Below are 14888 nucleotides of genomic sequence, written 5' to 3'. Positions count from 1 at the left end.
ACTTGCTCAACTGTGTTCCTAGCAGCTTTATTCACAAGAGCTAGAATCTGAAAACAATCTATATGTCCCTTAACCAGGTAAATGGATGGAACTAGAAAAAAATCATCCTGAGTGAGGTAACCCAGACTCAGAAAGATAAACATGGTAAGTACTCACTTATAAGTGGACATTAGTTGTAAAGTAAAGGATAATCATGATCCAATTCAGAGACACAGAGGCTAAGTAAAAAGAAGGGCTCAAGGGGGGACACATGGATCGCCCTGAGAAGGGGAAATAGATTTTATGGGTGGACTGGGAGTTGAGGGGAAGGGAACAAGAAGGATCAGGCAGGAGTGGGATGGAGGGAGGACTGGAATTGGGGGGAGACTTGGAGGGGGTGGTGACGTAGAAACCTAGTGCAGAAACCCCCTGGAATCTACAAGAGTTACCCTAGTGAAGCCTCTTTGTAATAGGGAAAACAGAGCCCAAACTGGCCATCTTCTATAACCAGGCAAGGCTCCCAGAAGTGGGACTGGGACATAACCCAGCCTCAAAATCTTCGACCTACAATCTCTCCTGCCTGCAAGATATGTTGAGGTAATAATAGCACAGAACTTGTCTGATCCAACTGGAGGCCCAAGCAACAAGAAGGAGCCCATGCCTGGTTGGCCTGGATGTCCAGGAACCAGAGGCTGGACAGCCTAGAAACTCAAGATGGAACCAAAACTACTGGTTAAAAAACAAAAACAAAAAAAGTCAATGATGATATTCTGCTATATTCATGGATAATCACCTAGTCCAATTGTCATCAGAGGGGCATCATCCAGCAACTGATGGGAGCAGATGCAGAGCCCCACAGCCAACACTAGGTGGAGCCGGGGAACCCCACAGAAGAGGGGGAGGAATGATTATAGGAGCCAGAGAGGTCAAAGACACCAGAACATGGCACAGAATCAACTAAGCAGAGCTCAACGGGGCTCACAGAGACTGAAGCAACAATCACAGACCTCTATGGTTCTGATCTAGATCCTCTGCATAGAAGTTATGGCTGTGTAACTTGGTGTTCCTATGGGACTCCTAACAATGGGAGTGGGGGGTGTCTCTGACTCTTTTTGCTTGCTCTTAGGACCCTTTTCCTCCTACTGAGGTCCCTCATCCAGCCTTGATAGGAGGGTTTGTGACTAGTCTTATTGTAATTTGTTATGCCACGTTCAGTTGATATCCCTGGGAGGCCTGGTTTTTTTTTTTTTTTCTTTCTAAGACAGCATTTCTCTGTGTGCCCCTGGCTGTCCTGGAACTCGATTTGTAGACCAGGTTGGCCTCAAACTCACAAAGATCTGCCTGCTTCTGCCTCTTAAGTGCTGGAATTAAAGGCATATACCATCACCACCCCAGTGTGCTCTTTTTTTTTTTTTTTTTTTTTTTTAAGGACATGGAGGAGGAATTGATCTGGGGGAGAGGGAAGGTTGAGGGCAGGACTAAGATGAGTGGAGGAAGAGGAAACGGTGGTAGGATGTAATGTATAAGAGAATAATAAAAAAATTAAAAGATGAAAAAGAAAATTCTGAATCCTCATAACAACATGTTTTTACTAATACTTAAAACAATAATAATAATAAAACAGCTGTTTCATTTGCTTTGAGAATTGACAGCTTTACAGTATAACATAAATTTTGCATAAGTTAAGCCTGTAATAATTAAACCCTATAGACAGAACCAAGTCATTATGGAACAATTGAGCTAAATAGTTATAAAAGTGAATTAAAATACGACTTTGAAAGAAAACAGCAGCCATTCTTACAAAGTTCCACCAGAGGGCAATAAACTTATATTGATTTCATCTTTTTAGGTTCCCATAGTTACAAGATTTTGTGATAACATCAAGCATACATGGATCAAAATATTGCCTATTCATCCTTTGAGTTTGTATAAATGTACTTTCATAGACTCTATGAGAAAAACTTCTTAATATGATTTTTCCCACTTTATGTTCTTCAACTAAATGCAGTGAATCAGAAACATGAATAAACTTCAGCATGCACTTGGTCATTCATAATAGATGAGTTAGGCATGAAGTAACATAGCTTACACCTAAACCATTATAACCGAGGTAGCCTAGCTCCTTTAATGTTTAACAATATTCCTCCAAAATATCGCTGGGAGCAACTGTGTTCAGAAGTAAAATCATGATGACAACATAATTCATCAGTAACATAAGTACAAAACATGCTTCTACCATCTAAGACAGCCCAAACACAGGTGAGACAATCCTGTCAGTCCTTGTAGACACATCGTGAATTTTCTATTAATTTCATTTCGCTTAGTTTTAAGTGAAAGAGTTTTTAAAGGTAGATATAAAATATACTAACTTAAAGCAACTGAGGCACGATCCTGAAAGACTTTGTTCTCACCTTCCTTAAAGGACTGTGGGAGGGTAGAACCCAGCTGTTGTTCTTAGATTCTCCTGCCTAGTAGAGCCCACAAAAGGGGCTCATAGCTCCCTCCAACACTGTCCATTTGGGAAACTGGGAAGCAAACTAAAAAACAGTGCACACAATGCTCTCATTGTGACTTGGGCTGAGATTCTAAGAGAAAGAGAGAGACAGGAAAAGGTTTCTTATATTTTCACTCTTCCTTCCAACACACATTTGCTGTTATAAATGTCAGCAAGGTCAAACATAATATCCCTAGCCTACAGCCATCCTGTGTTGAGATCAGTTACACTGCCTTTACAATGAAAATGATTTCAACATTTCTTTCATCTGGTAAGAAGATCAAGGCCTGGATAATAAGCAAAGATGCCATGTCTTTAATAATCTCTCTTTACTCAAGGAACATATGCAACACAAATATGCATTTATTTATCATAAGCAGCAAACAGAAGCTTTGCATTAAGCAGGCACACAGCCTCGCTCCTCTGGTCATTCACTTACCCTGGCAGTTTCTCTCTAACATACCTCTCCCCAGAGCTTGGCCAGCGCTGTCACGTGGGCCACTAGCCAGACTCTCCACCCCTTCTCATTCCATTGCCACTGTAGATTTAAGATCTAAGGTCCACTGGAAGATTCTCTCAAAGCACACCACAGGGCCCACTCTACCTGCTGCACCTGACACACCTTCGGAGGTCTCATGCTCTCTCTACCTGTCCTCCAGTGCCAATCCTCAGCTTAGACTTGGCCCTGGTGTGTTTTTTTCCTTTCTCAAATAAAACAAATATACTTAAATATACCTATCATATTCCACAAGATGAAGCCAGGCTACATTTGCCCTGCACACTACACTGAGGTCTCAGGACTCACACATGCTAAAATTACCTTAACATTTCCAGTGCCTGGTACAGAGCAGATTCATAGTAACAGTTTATTAGATGAAAAAGGCTACATTTCAACTCATGACAAACAGGACATCTACCAACAAAACTTGAAAGTAATTAAGTCTTAGCTCACTCTGTGCAAACAAAGTAAAATAAGCCAGAAGGAATAGAGTGATTCAGTCTAAACAGAATGCTCAGGGATGGACTGGTAGTTTTTTAAGAGACCAGAAAACAAATAGAAAGTGGCCCTGTGGGTATCACCATCATGGACAGGATGGAGGTATATTCCCATGTTCACAATCAACAAGCATTCTGTGATGAGAAGGTCATGAGAAAGGAAGCAAGGAAGGACAAATTTGTCTTCCGAGCTCCATGAGCGTGGGTGTACCCTCCCACGGCTGCTGTGAGCTATGTGGGTTCCTGCTGTAAACAGAGCTTCTGAGGTCGTCTTCAGCCTTTGTCTCTGTGCAAAGAGCCATGAATTTTCATCTGCTAGAATTTCTATCATTTCAGGAAAATATAAAAATTCAAATCAAGAAAGAGTGGAGGACTGAATTGGTTTTGAGGGACTAATCATCCCCAGGAACAGAAAACCAAGTTACCCAAGCCACTCCTGTCTGGATCTAGATGAAACTAGAAAAATTCTCCAAGTATCACTGTATGGCAGCATAATTTAAAAGCCTCTGGCTTCTGAAACTCTAAGATTTTTACTAGGACATCCTGAAACTCTAAATTTTACTAGTACATTAAACATAAAGGAAAATTATTGAAATAGCAAACGTATAAATAACTTATGTGGCACTTACTGGAGTCCATGGCATGTGGACAGGGCAACAAATGAGGCAGCGTTTCCTCGGATCTGGCCCTGGTAGTAACAGTGTTCTCCTCCCTGGAAACAGAAAGAGAGGGCATGAGCCTGGCCAGCCCGGGACACTCTGCCATGTTGCTTACACAGAAGCATTCTCACGCGGGACTTCCATATACTCTGCAGTGTTTAATCACCCAGATTAGCATTATCCAGTCAACTCCAACAGAATTATTCATAATTGTGCCTACTGAGCAGATGCCAAATGAAAAGGCAGGAGAATAAAGATGGACTTCACTTTGCTTTCATGCAGGTGTTACAGCAGTCAAGACGCTGAGATAAGTGTGTGGCCCATGCACTGGGATAGGTTTAATAAGCTCTCTCCCAGCTCAGAGAGATTCAGTTCTGAGCAACACTGCAGTGGTCATTTAACATTCAGCTTAGCAAAAGGAGACTGGAATCATCTGAGAGTCATTGGATTGCTGTGATGTAGGAAAACATCTGTTTTGTGGTGTTCTTATCCAGTTTATACTGTTCTTTCTCCAATTTGGAACTGCCTTCCTTCTAATGGACTTCAGGTAGTTTAAAGTGGTTTCCTCTGCAACTGGACACATCAACTGAACTCAACTAAGGAACTCATTTCTTTAAACATGACTGGAAAGGAAACAGTACACAGATGATCTGGCATTCTATGATGCTGTCTTTAAATATTCAATATTGAGAGAATGGTCCAGGGAGCACAGCACCATGGAGCATCTTAGAAATACAGAACCCTGGCTGCAGCAGACCTACCGCATCAGAGTCTGCATTTTAACACGGTCTGTGGGTGATTTATGTGCACATAAAAGTTTGAAAAGCTCTGCTCTAAATCACCTTTTATTTATTCATTTATTTATTTGGTAGCAGAAAGCCTGTCATTAAATTGATATTCTGAGATTTAAAGAAAAAAAAAGGAAAAAAAAAAGAGTGAATAGGAAGGATGGATGGAATGAGTAGACAAAGTAGAAATGTTACCTGCGTTAGTCTACCTTAAGGACTAACCTTATTTAAAATACCCAGTGCTTGACAAGTAAACACGGAACAATAAGAAGGCACAGGAGGCAATGGGACTGAAGGCCTGATGCCACAACTCCTGAGATAATCTCATAGTAGCTGGGAACACTCTGATTTGGAGAGCCTCAGTAAAATGGCAGCACACAGTCCCTGACCCTACTGTTGGCCAGGGCAACTGCATTTTGTGAACTCCTCCATTTTGGCTGAACTGTGACAATTCCAGTAATTTGGCTTCTAGAAGTAAATTAACTTGTTCCCCTAAATTCTTGACTGCCCTGCCCAATGAACCCCAAGTAATATTAAGATGTTACTGATCACCTTAACATTCTGTAACCCCCAGCAATGGCCAACTTCAGGCCAGAAAGAAAACTTTCCAACCACCTTCCTGACCTCCTCTTTCTGGCCTATAATTAATTACTCAGCTTGTAAGTGGTTGTCTACTCATCTTATCCTTATTCAGGTCACAGTTAAGGATTCATGTGGTGAGTCTTCATGGGTTTAGCTTCTAATATTATTATGAAAAACCATCTCACAGCAAACTCCCTGATCCTCTGGCTCTTAAAATCTTCCCACAATGTTCCCTGAGCCTTAGGTGCAGGAGTGTTTTGTAGATGTATCAGTTGGAACTGGGCTCCACCACTGTGCTTTCTGAAAGGCTATAACTTTTAAGACTCAAGGCTATCTGTCCACCCTCGAAGTTGCCAAGCAGAGAAGCAAACTTTAGATGACTACAAATCCTGTATTCTTTTCCCAACACTACTTAGGATTCGGATCTAGAATTGTGATTTATGCACTCCAAGTCTAAGCTTTCTCCTAGACTGATTTATTTCACATTTTTTCTCTTAATCTACTCTATTACTTCTCGGGACAGAATACAAATATTCTCCATTGGGCTGTAAGAATGGTGAACTGTCCATATATTCCATTTCAAATGTTTAAGCAAACACATGATTCGGACAGTTCTTATTTTCTGGACACATCTGGTTATACCCGAAATCAGAACACTAGTTTCATTCATATGGACCATACAAAAAAAGGTCAGCAGTCAATGAGGTGGCCTGGACAGGGACAGAGAGAGAAAGTTCTTTGTAAAGTGTTGTTTTCAACTCCACAGTAATCAACCCAAACACAGATTTTTTTTCCTCAGAGGTCTCAGAAGTCAACAATAAGACATGAAGAGAGAAAAAAGCAGGAAGATAATAACAATAATTATGGTTTCAGATTAGAAAAGAGTAGAAGTCAGCAACTACTGTGTGAGGAGATGTGCCAGTAGAATAAGCTACAAGAAATATTTTATAAGTTTTTAAAGGTTTTTAAATACCCACTCTAGAAACATGTCATTGTATAATTATAAGGAAGTCAAATAATTCATTTTTTAAAGAACATCCCCCTACTACATTGGAGGAAAGTTAGATGATTAGACAATTAAAAACAATCTTCCATTAATTTCCAATTCAGAAAATAATAGGAGTCTATCAAAAAACAGCATATGATCAGAGCCGGTTTGTACAAAAGCCTAACATTGCAAATGCTGAGAGGAATGCAGTGTGGCTGACTCATTATTGAATGTTTTCATGACTCTTGAAAGAGGAGCATAAACCTCCTCAGCCTGGGCTATTACAGTTGAATTTGTAAGGCCCTTATTGGTAGCATATGTAACACTTCCAAATAATGGTAAGAACTCATTTTAGCATTATAAATTTCTCAGATGCTATTTAGCATAAATTAACAATTATTCAAATGAAGAAGTGGGGGAGGCAGGAGAGGTGGCTCTGTGGCTAAGAACACTAGCTGCTCTAGCAGAAGACCTGGGTTCAATTCCCATGTGGTTACAACCATCTGTAGCCCTGGTTCCAGGGGATCTGGTGTCCTCTTCTTGACACTACAAGCACCGCATGCACATGATGCACAAACATACACAAACACCCACAAACATAGAAGTAAATAAGCAAATAAATAAATGAGGAAGTAAAGGAAGGAAGTTCATTTTCCTTCAAAGTGTCTGATAATATCTATTATTCCAAACCAGAGACTTTGATGTTAATGAAGCATTTTAATTCATTTATACTCTATTACTAACACAAATGACCAAATACTTTTATATTTTAAGGAGTATTCTGTCTGTTATTTTTAAATGACATACATTTGGGATAAAAGTGCTAAGAATTTATGTAACACGAATTGATAAACAGACTTATTAATAAAAAACCCAGAGCCAGATATTGGGGTGAAAGCTGAAAGATCAGAGGAATAGAAGAACAAGTCAGCCACAAGTTCTTACCACTAGGAAATCCTTAGCCCAAGAGTGCTACTTCCTGTATACTCACGCCTTAAATACCTTTCTGTGCCCTACCATCTTACTTCCTCTTTCCGCCCAGCGATATTACTTCCTGTCTGTCTGTACATACCTACAGACCTCTATGGTTAACTAGCACTGGGATTAAAGGTGTGTGCTATCATGCTTGGTTCTTTTTCCAATGTGACCTTGAACTCACAGAGATCCAGATGAATCTCTGCCTCCTGAATGCTAAATTAAAGGTGTGTGCCAACACTGCCTGACCTCTATGTTTAATAAAGTGGCTGGCTTTGTCCTCTGATCCCAAGTCAAGCTTTATTTGTTAGAGCACAAATAAAATATCACCACAAATTTATACTCTTTATGGTAAAGAGCAAAATTGCATCCCTTATGTACACTGTGCAAGTCATACTTACCACCAAAAAAAAATAGCTTTTTTGAAATAGTTTGTGTACCATATTAGGAATATGCTATGTGTATACAGAATATTTATATAAGGATTAAATTCTAATATCAATCCTGAAAGAAATGCTATGATCCCTATACTCCTTATAAAATACACTTTTTTCTCTTATATTTGAATGTTAACTTCTAAGCTTTCAATATATGTGCTTCAATCCAAATAATCACAGAAGTTAGGTACCTAGTAAGGAACCAGAGAGGGGGAGAGGGTCTTCCAAGGATGGGGAAATAGAACACAGGTTATGAAGAGATACAGGAGAAACTAGAATCAGAGATAAAGGGGAAGGAGATGGGAGAGCAGAGTAAAGGAGGGAATACGGGGAGGGACACCTAACACTAAAGGGCTCTTGAAAAACCATATGGAAACCTCCTCCTGTAGAAGTTCCCTAAAATATGTGGAGAGGAATTTAATTGAGTCATCATATAATGGGGAGACAATGCCCCAACTAGATACCTTATGCCACCAAGTAAAACTTCCAGTGCAAAAAAAAAAAAAAAAAAAAAAAAAGGTTTATATCTTGCTGAGTTTCTGGGCAAAAGAGTCCCATATACTCTCCCCGAACATCACAGGCTATGGCCAATGCTGCTGGTTACAACCTGATGGTAAGGCCCTGTGGCTGGAGCCCACATTTATTTTTGCCATCAAACATGGAGAAGTTGAGCTGGTGCCCAACTAGAAGCATAACCCCTGCTGACTAGCATTTGGCACTGGGAGGCACTTTGCATGCTACCAGAGAAAAATAATCATTAATATCACTCAGCTAACTGCAAACACTGTGACCTGTAACAGGAAACAACCTACAAGATATACTGGTGCAAGAACGGCACAAGCATTAGGGGGTTAACCAACCACTTCCTCCTAGGATTAAAGACCTACTCCATGAGGTGAAACCCATATCTGACACTGCTAACATGGCTAAAAACCTGACAGTAGATAAGTCATAGGCCTAGGGGAAAACCTTCTACTATTCTGCAATAAAATGGCCCCTAGAGACATATTGTTATACCCATAGATTGGTGCATCACTCAACTAGAAGCTTCTTCTTGCAGCATATCATGATTAACAAAGAGATGCACAACTATATAATATGCAGATTGAGAGACTTTGGATTACTCAGTCCTAAATGGGATATCTTCATCAAACCTCTCCTCTCAAGGCTCAGGGATCTAAGCAGAAGAGGCAACAAAAGGATTGTAAGAGCCAGAGGTAATAGATACCTTCCAGACACAACAGGACTTATGCACATAAGAACTCACAGAGACTGTGGCAGGGTTCAAGCCAGAAGGGGACCCAGCACTGAGAGGGGAAGTGAACACAAAGTGCTACCCCTGACTAAGAGGCTATTGGTAATTGATGATACCTGCTGTCAGTGGTAAACTCCATTTTTTTTTTTAAACAATGGACCGTCATTGGGTGTATCAACCACACTCCAGGCAGGCGCCATGTCTGAGAGTAGCAGGCCAACACAAAGTGAACTCCATTTTTTTTTCTTTTGTGTGTGTGGGAGGGGAAGGGGGTTTTCTTATTTTTTTGTCTTACTAGTTTTTTTTTGCTTGTTTTGATTTTAGTTTTTGTGTTTTGTGGGTTTGTTTTTTTTTTCAAAGGAGAGAGGAAGAACGTGAAGTTGGGTGGGGAGGGAGGTGGAGAGGAAATGGGAGGAGATGAGGTAGGAGAAAACATGATCAAATTATACTGCATGAAAAAAATTTTAAATAAAACAAACAAAAAATCCTTTTCAATACACAAGTGGTTTTATATTATTTACAACATTCTGCCGGATTTCTTTTTCCCTTAAGACAATCTTGACATCTTCCTATATCAACACTCATTCTTTCAGTGATGGTATGATGTCCCACTGTGGGATGAAAAATAATTCATGACAGGCCTGTCCTAACACACAGTTGGATAAATTTTTGCTATCATAAACAATGATGCAGCAAACACTCTTTTCATGTATTTATATGAACTTGTGACAGTCTATACATAGGGTTAATAAACGTTGACCCAGTCAGCCAAACAGCAAGTGCATTTTAAATTTCAATAAATTAGAGACAAATATAACTATACTTCTATACATTTCTATCTATGTTATACTATATATTGCAGTTGAACATAAGAAACTGCATTCTATTTAAAGTTATGTGTTTTGTATCAGCAAGATGGCATGGGGAGGAGGCATGGGCTGCCTAACCTGAAAACCAGAGTTTAATCCCCAGGACCCACAAGGTGGGAGGAGAGAACCAACTCCTAGAAGTTGTCCTCTGACCTACACACACACACACACACACACACACACACACACACACACAATTAAAATCCTATGTTTCAATAACACCCACTGACTAACATCAACTTTCTCAAATCTAACCAGGTGTAAAGTTTCTTGAGACCTTCCTATGACTTTAAGGAGCCAGCTGCTGTGGAAGTAGGTATCACATATCATACATAATAACCTAAGGCAGATGCTGAAGCAAAGGAGAAAAGGCAGCGTATCCTCACAGAGATGGGCTCTATGTCCAGCTGCCAGTCATGGTGCCTTTTCCTTCCTGTCATTTTGTTCAAGAAATAAATCCATTGTGCTTGAATCTTTCTTCACACTGCTTGACACAATAACACAGTCATAGTAGTGCAGATGTTAATTTAACTAATTAGATAGTACTATTTAAAGAAGACCCCCACCTTTGTGTCTATTTACTGGTTTATTTGGATTAAAAAAAAAACTTCCTGAATATTTTTATTCTAGGAAATTCAAAACAATCACTTATTTATAAAATTCAAAGTCACACAAGTACTTTTATTAGTCAGCCCACAAGATCTCAAAAGAAAAATATAATTCATTATAAACAAGATGAGATGATAACACAAAAGGAAGTCACACAGCCTGGATTATAAAATGATGAAAACTCAAAGTAGGAAACCCACTGGAGCACAGCATCAAGGTCACAGCCATTTGCCTCCTGGATCCTCCAATGGAAATTCAGTAACTTCTCCCCCTTCTACAGGGGCCCAAGCCACACTCACCAAAAGCCTTTTCAGACTCCCTGCTTCTCCCATTTCCCCTCCTTTCCTAGATATTGTAATTTTTAAATCTGCACTTTATCTTCTCTTCCTGTATTCCTGTTTCTGTCTTATTTGATCAAGCAGACCATGCCTCTTTCAGATTAGCAGATTCCTGATGTACATTCATATTCCCAAGCATTCTTTTAAAGAGAGACATCCTGTGAACCTCAGCTTGCTGATCAGTAAAACAGGCAACATAGCCACTTAAGGTGCCTCACCAGGGGATATGGGGGATTCCATACTGAACTACACCAAGTCCATATGTGTGTGCGTGTGTGTAGGGGGAGGGAGAGATGAAAAGAGGCAAGAAAAGAGAGAGAGGTCACATTTCCTGAGTGAGTGATGCTACAGTGTCCCCTGAGCTAGGAATCTCGTTCTTTGTTATGACTAATTCAAAAGCCAGATGTGCACTGGGAATCTCAGCACTTAGCAGAACAGAGGCACAAGGGTTGAAAATTTCAGGCCAGCTGGAACTATATAGAAAAGTCCAGTATCAAAATGAGACAGAGAGAGAAAGGGAGAGAGGGAGGGAGGGAAGAAAAGAGAGAAAGAGAGATAGACACACAGAGAGAACTGTTTGGAGTGAGGACTTTTAAAATATTTTTATTACTTTTTGGTCCTAGGGACTGGACTCAGGACTTTGTATATGCTACATCTTTGTTCTGTGCTAGTTTTATATTTATTGATGAGCCTGGGAACATGTAGCAATCATCTATCAAGGAGGGCTAATATCCAAAACGTATAAAGAGCTCAAAAAACTAGATATCAAGAAAACAAAGAACCCAATTAAAAAGTGGGGGACAGATCTAAACAGAGAATTCTTAACAGGAGAAACTCAAATGGCTGAGAAACAAAGAAATGTTCAACATCCTTAGTCATCAGGGAAATGCAAATCAAAACTACTTTGAGATTTCATCTTATACCCTTCAGAATGGCAAAGATCGATTTAAAAAAAAAATGACAGTGAGGTCATGCTGGTGAGGAAATGGTGTAAGGTAACACTCATCGTGCTGGGAGTGCAAGCTTGTACAGCCACTGTGGGTCATGCGCCTGATTCCCAAGTGGAATCGGTCTAGATGGGCATCGGTCTAACTCAAGATCCAGCTTTACCCCTCTTGGGCATACACCCAAAGGACACTTCATCCTACCACAGAGACACTGGCTCAACCATGTTTATTGCTGCTCCATTCATAATAGACAGACACTGAAAATAACTTAGATGTCCCCCAACATATGAATGGATAGAGAAAATGTGCATTTACACAGTGGGATGTTACTCAGCCATTAAAAAAATCATGAAATTTGCAGGTAAATGGATGAAACTAGGAAAAAAATCATCCTGAGTGAGGTAAACTAGACCCAGAAAGACAAATATGGTATTTATCCACTGACAAGTGGATATTAGCTGTTAAGTTAATGATAACCAAGCTACAATCTGTAGACCCACAGAGGTTAGGTATAGAGTAAGGGACTAGAGGTGGACAAATAGATCTCCCTAGGAGATGGAAATAGAATAGATAGTTATGGATGGATGTGGGGGGACTAGAATGGGAGGATCAAGTAAAGAGAAAGCTAGAAGAGGAGGGAAGAGGAGGGAACACAGGAAGAAGCAATTAAAATTCAGAGCCATTTGAGGTGTGTTATAAAAACCTAATACAAGAGAAGCTTCGTGAAAAATATAGATATATGATAGGGATCTAAATGAAATTGCCAAATAATGGGGGCAGAGCCCCAACTGATCATCTGTAGTCACCAAATAAAGCTCCTAGTACCAGAACTGGGTTATATATAATTGGCCAAAGGGGTCCCATGATCCCCCAAACAACCCAGACTATTGCCAAGACTATGAGTTGCCCTCCACAAACTGACAGCAAAGCCCCACTGCTGAAGACAACACCTACACAACTCATTGAACGTGGAGAAGTCAAGCTGCTGCCTACAGAGCCTTCACCCCTATGTCCCAGCATCTCTGGTACAGGAAGGCACTCTGCAAGCTACCAAAAGCTTAACATAAACACCAAGCCAGCCACAACCCCTTTGATCTACTATGGTGTCCTGTCTGTAAGAAATGCTAGTGCAATGGTGGTGAAAGCTAGTGGCAGTCACCAATCAACATCTGATTTGACTTACAGCCCACTCTGTGAGAAGGAACCCATACCTAACACTGTTTGAGCGACCAAGAACCTGAGACTAGATAACGCAGGGACCTAGGGTAAAACCAGCATGCACAGGGCCTGCACAAGTCTAAAACAGATGGGGTCCTAGATCTAAAGGGAGAAGCAGACCCATGCCCCCATCTCTAACCCAGAAGCTATCTCAAGTTGACAATGACTTGCAAATGAAAATTTAGTTTTCTCAAGTGAGTCTCACCAGGGAAACAGCTACTCTTAAGGGTAGACAGCATGCCCGGCAGTAGACCACCACAGAAGACAAACTCAATGGCTCCATTGGAGGTTCCTCTTCTCGTAACATGATGCCAGGGATTTTTTTTAAATCTCATTCCTTCATTTTCATTTTATTTAAATATATAGGTCCTTTGAATATATATTATGACTTTCAGTTTAGTTTTTTATGGGATTCCTAAGTGTGCAAACAAGTAGATCTCTATGTCTCTGTTTCGTGTGCCTTTTCCTGGGCTCTTTTCTTTCTGTTTGTTTTCTTCTATTCCAATGGATTTGTTTTTGTCTTATCTCATTATATTTTATTTTATTATTATCCCTTAGAAGCCTGTTTTTTTTTTTCTAATGAGAAACAGGGGTGGATCTGGATGGAAGGGGAGGTAGAGAGAACTGGGATGAGTAGAGAGATGATAAACTGTAACCAGGATATATTATGCAAGGCAAAAAAAAACTATTCTCAATAAAAAGGAAAGAGGGGGAGAAGGAAGGAAGAAAGGAAGGAAGGAAGGGAGGAAGAAAGAAAGAAAGGAAAGAAGAAAAGAAAGAAAGAACATTTAAAAAATTAATGAGTGAAAACTACCTGACAAAAAATAAAAGTTTCATTTAAAAAGATTCATGGATCCTATTGGAGAGAGAAACCTACATAAAAGTATTACTGTAGCAAAATTTTTCACCCAAAAGGAACAGGCAGAACTAAGAAAACCACTGTGAGATGCGCAAAAGTGATAAGGAAGGACTTAATGCCACTAGGAGAGGATGAACGTCCCAAAACTAAGCAGAAAACTTCCCGAGCTCCTGCTTAAACAACAACAAACCGGCCTCCAGGGACACAGCAAGCTTAACATCTGTTTTTATTGTTGGGCAAGAGTCTTTCCTTCTACTGATTTCCCCTGGCTAATGTCAGTTATGGAAAATAAAGTATGAAGACTATGATCTGGTGGCTCCCAGGAGCTCCAGCTCATGAGTGCCCTGAGCAACGGATTGCTAAAGTCTTCTGCAATGCAGGGCACTTCCAGAGATGTGGACTCAGCCTGTCTCCTGTGTGAAGACTCGAGGGCTTCCACTAGATATACAAATGGTTTCTATCTTGCTTGTAACGAAACAGAGACAAATCTCTTCTGTAGCAGTTTCTTTGGGTTGCCATAACAAATGATCAGAAACTGGGTGGGCTCAAGAGAACAGACACTTATTCTTTACATTCCTGGATCCAGATCTGAAGAGAAGGTGTGCAGAGCCGTGCTTCCCCTGAAGACTAAGGGCAAAGGAATCTTTCTTGGCTTCTTAATCCCAGTGACTGCCAACAACCTCACTGTTTTGGTGTAACCCCAGATCTCTTCCTGGGTCTTCACACCAAACTTTTCCTGAGTGTCTGTCACCATATCTCTGTCTGAACTCCCTCCCTTCAAGGACTCCAGCTGCTGAATCTAGTGTGGCTTCAGAGAAACCTGATGGCATCTGAAACACTCCTGTTTCCAGATAAAGTCATAACCACAGGTGCCGGGGACGTGAATTTTGTGTGA

General features: G+C 40.4%; 1 protein-coding gene across 1 annotated transcript in view; it reads right to left on the bottom strand.

The window, feature by feature from the left end:
• The window catches only part of Adam22 (ADAM metallopeptidase domain 22), a 222125-nt gene that overhangs the window by 80800 nt on the left and 126437 nt on the right, over positions 1-14888 (bottom strand). Inside the window, exon 6 of the mRNA XM_059256452.1 lies at positions 4099-4181. Within this exon, the coding sequence (XP_059112435.1) occupies positions 4099-4181 (83 nt within the window). The remainder of the gene's footprint in view (positions 1-4098; positions 4182-14888) is intronic.

Source organism: Peromyscus eremicus, chromosome 3 (assembly GCF_949786415.1).
Source record: "Peromyscus eremicus chromosome 3, PerEre_H2_v1, whole genome shotgun sequence".
Classification (NCBI taxonomy): Eukaryota; Metazoa; Chordata; class Mammalia; order Rodentia; family Cricetidae; genus Peromyscus; species Peromyscus eremicus.
The sequence above is the reverse complement of the archived record's forward strand: the minus strand, read 5'-3'. Positions and strand labels throughout refer to the sequence as shown.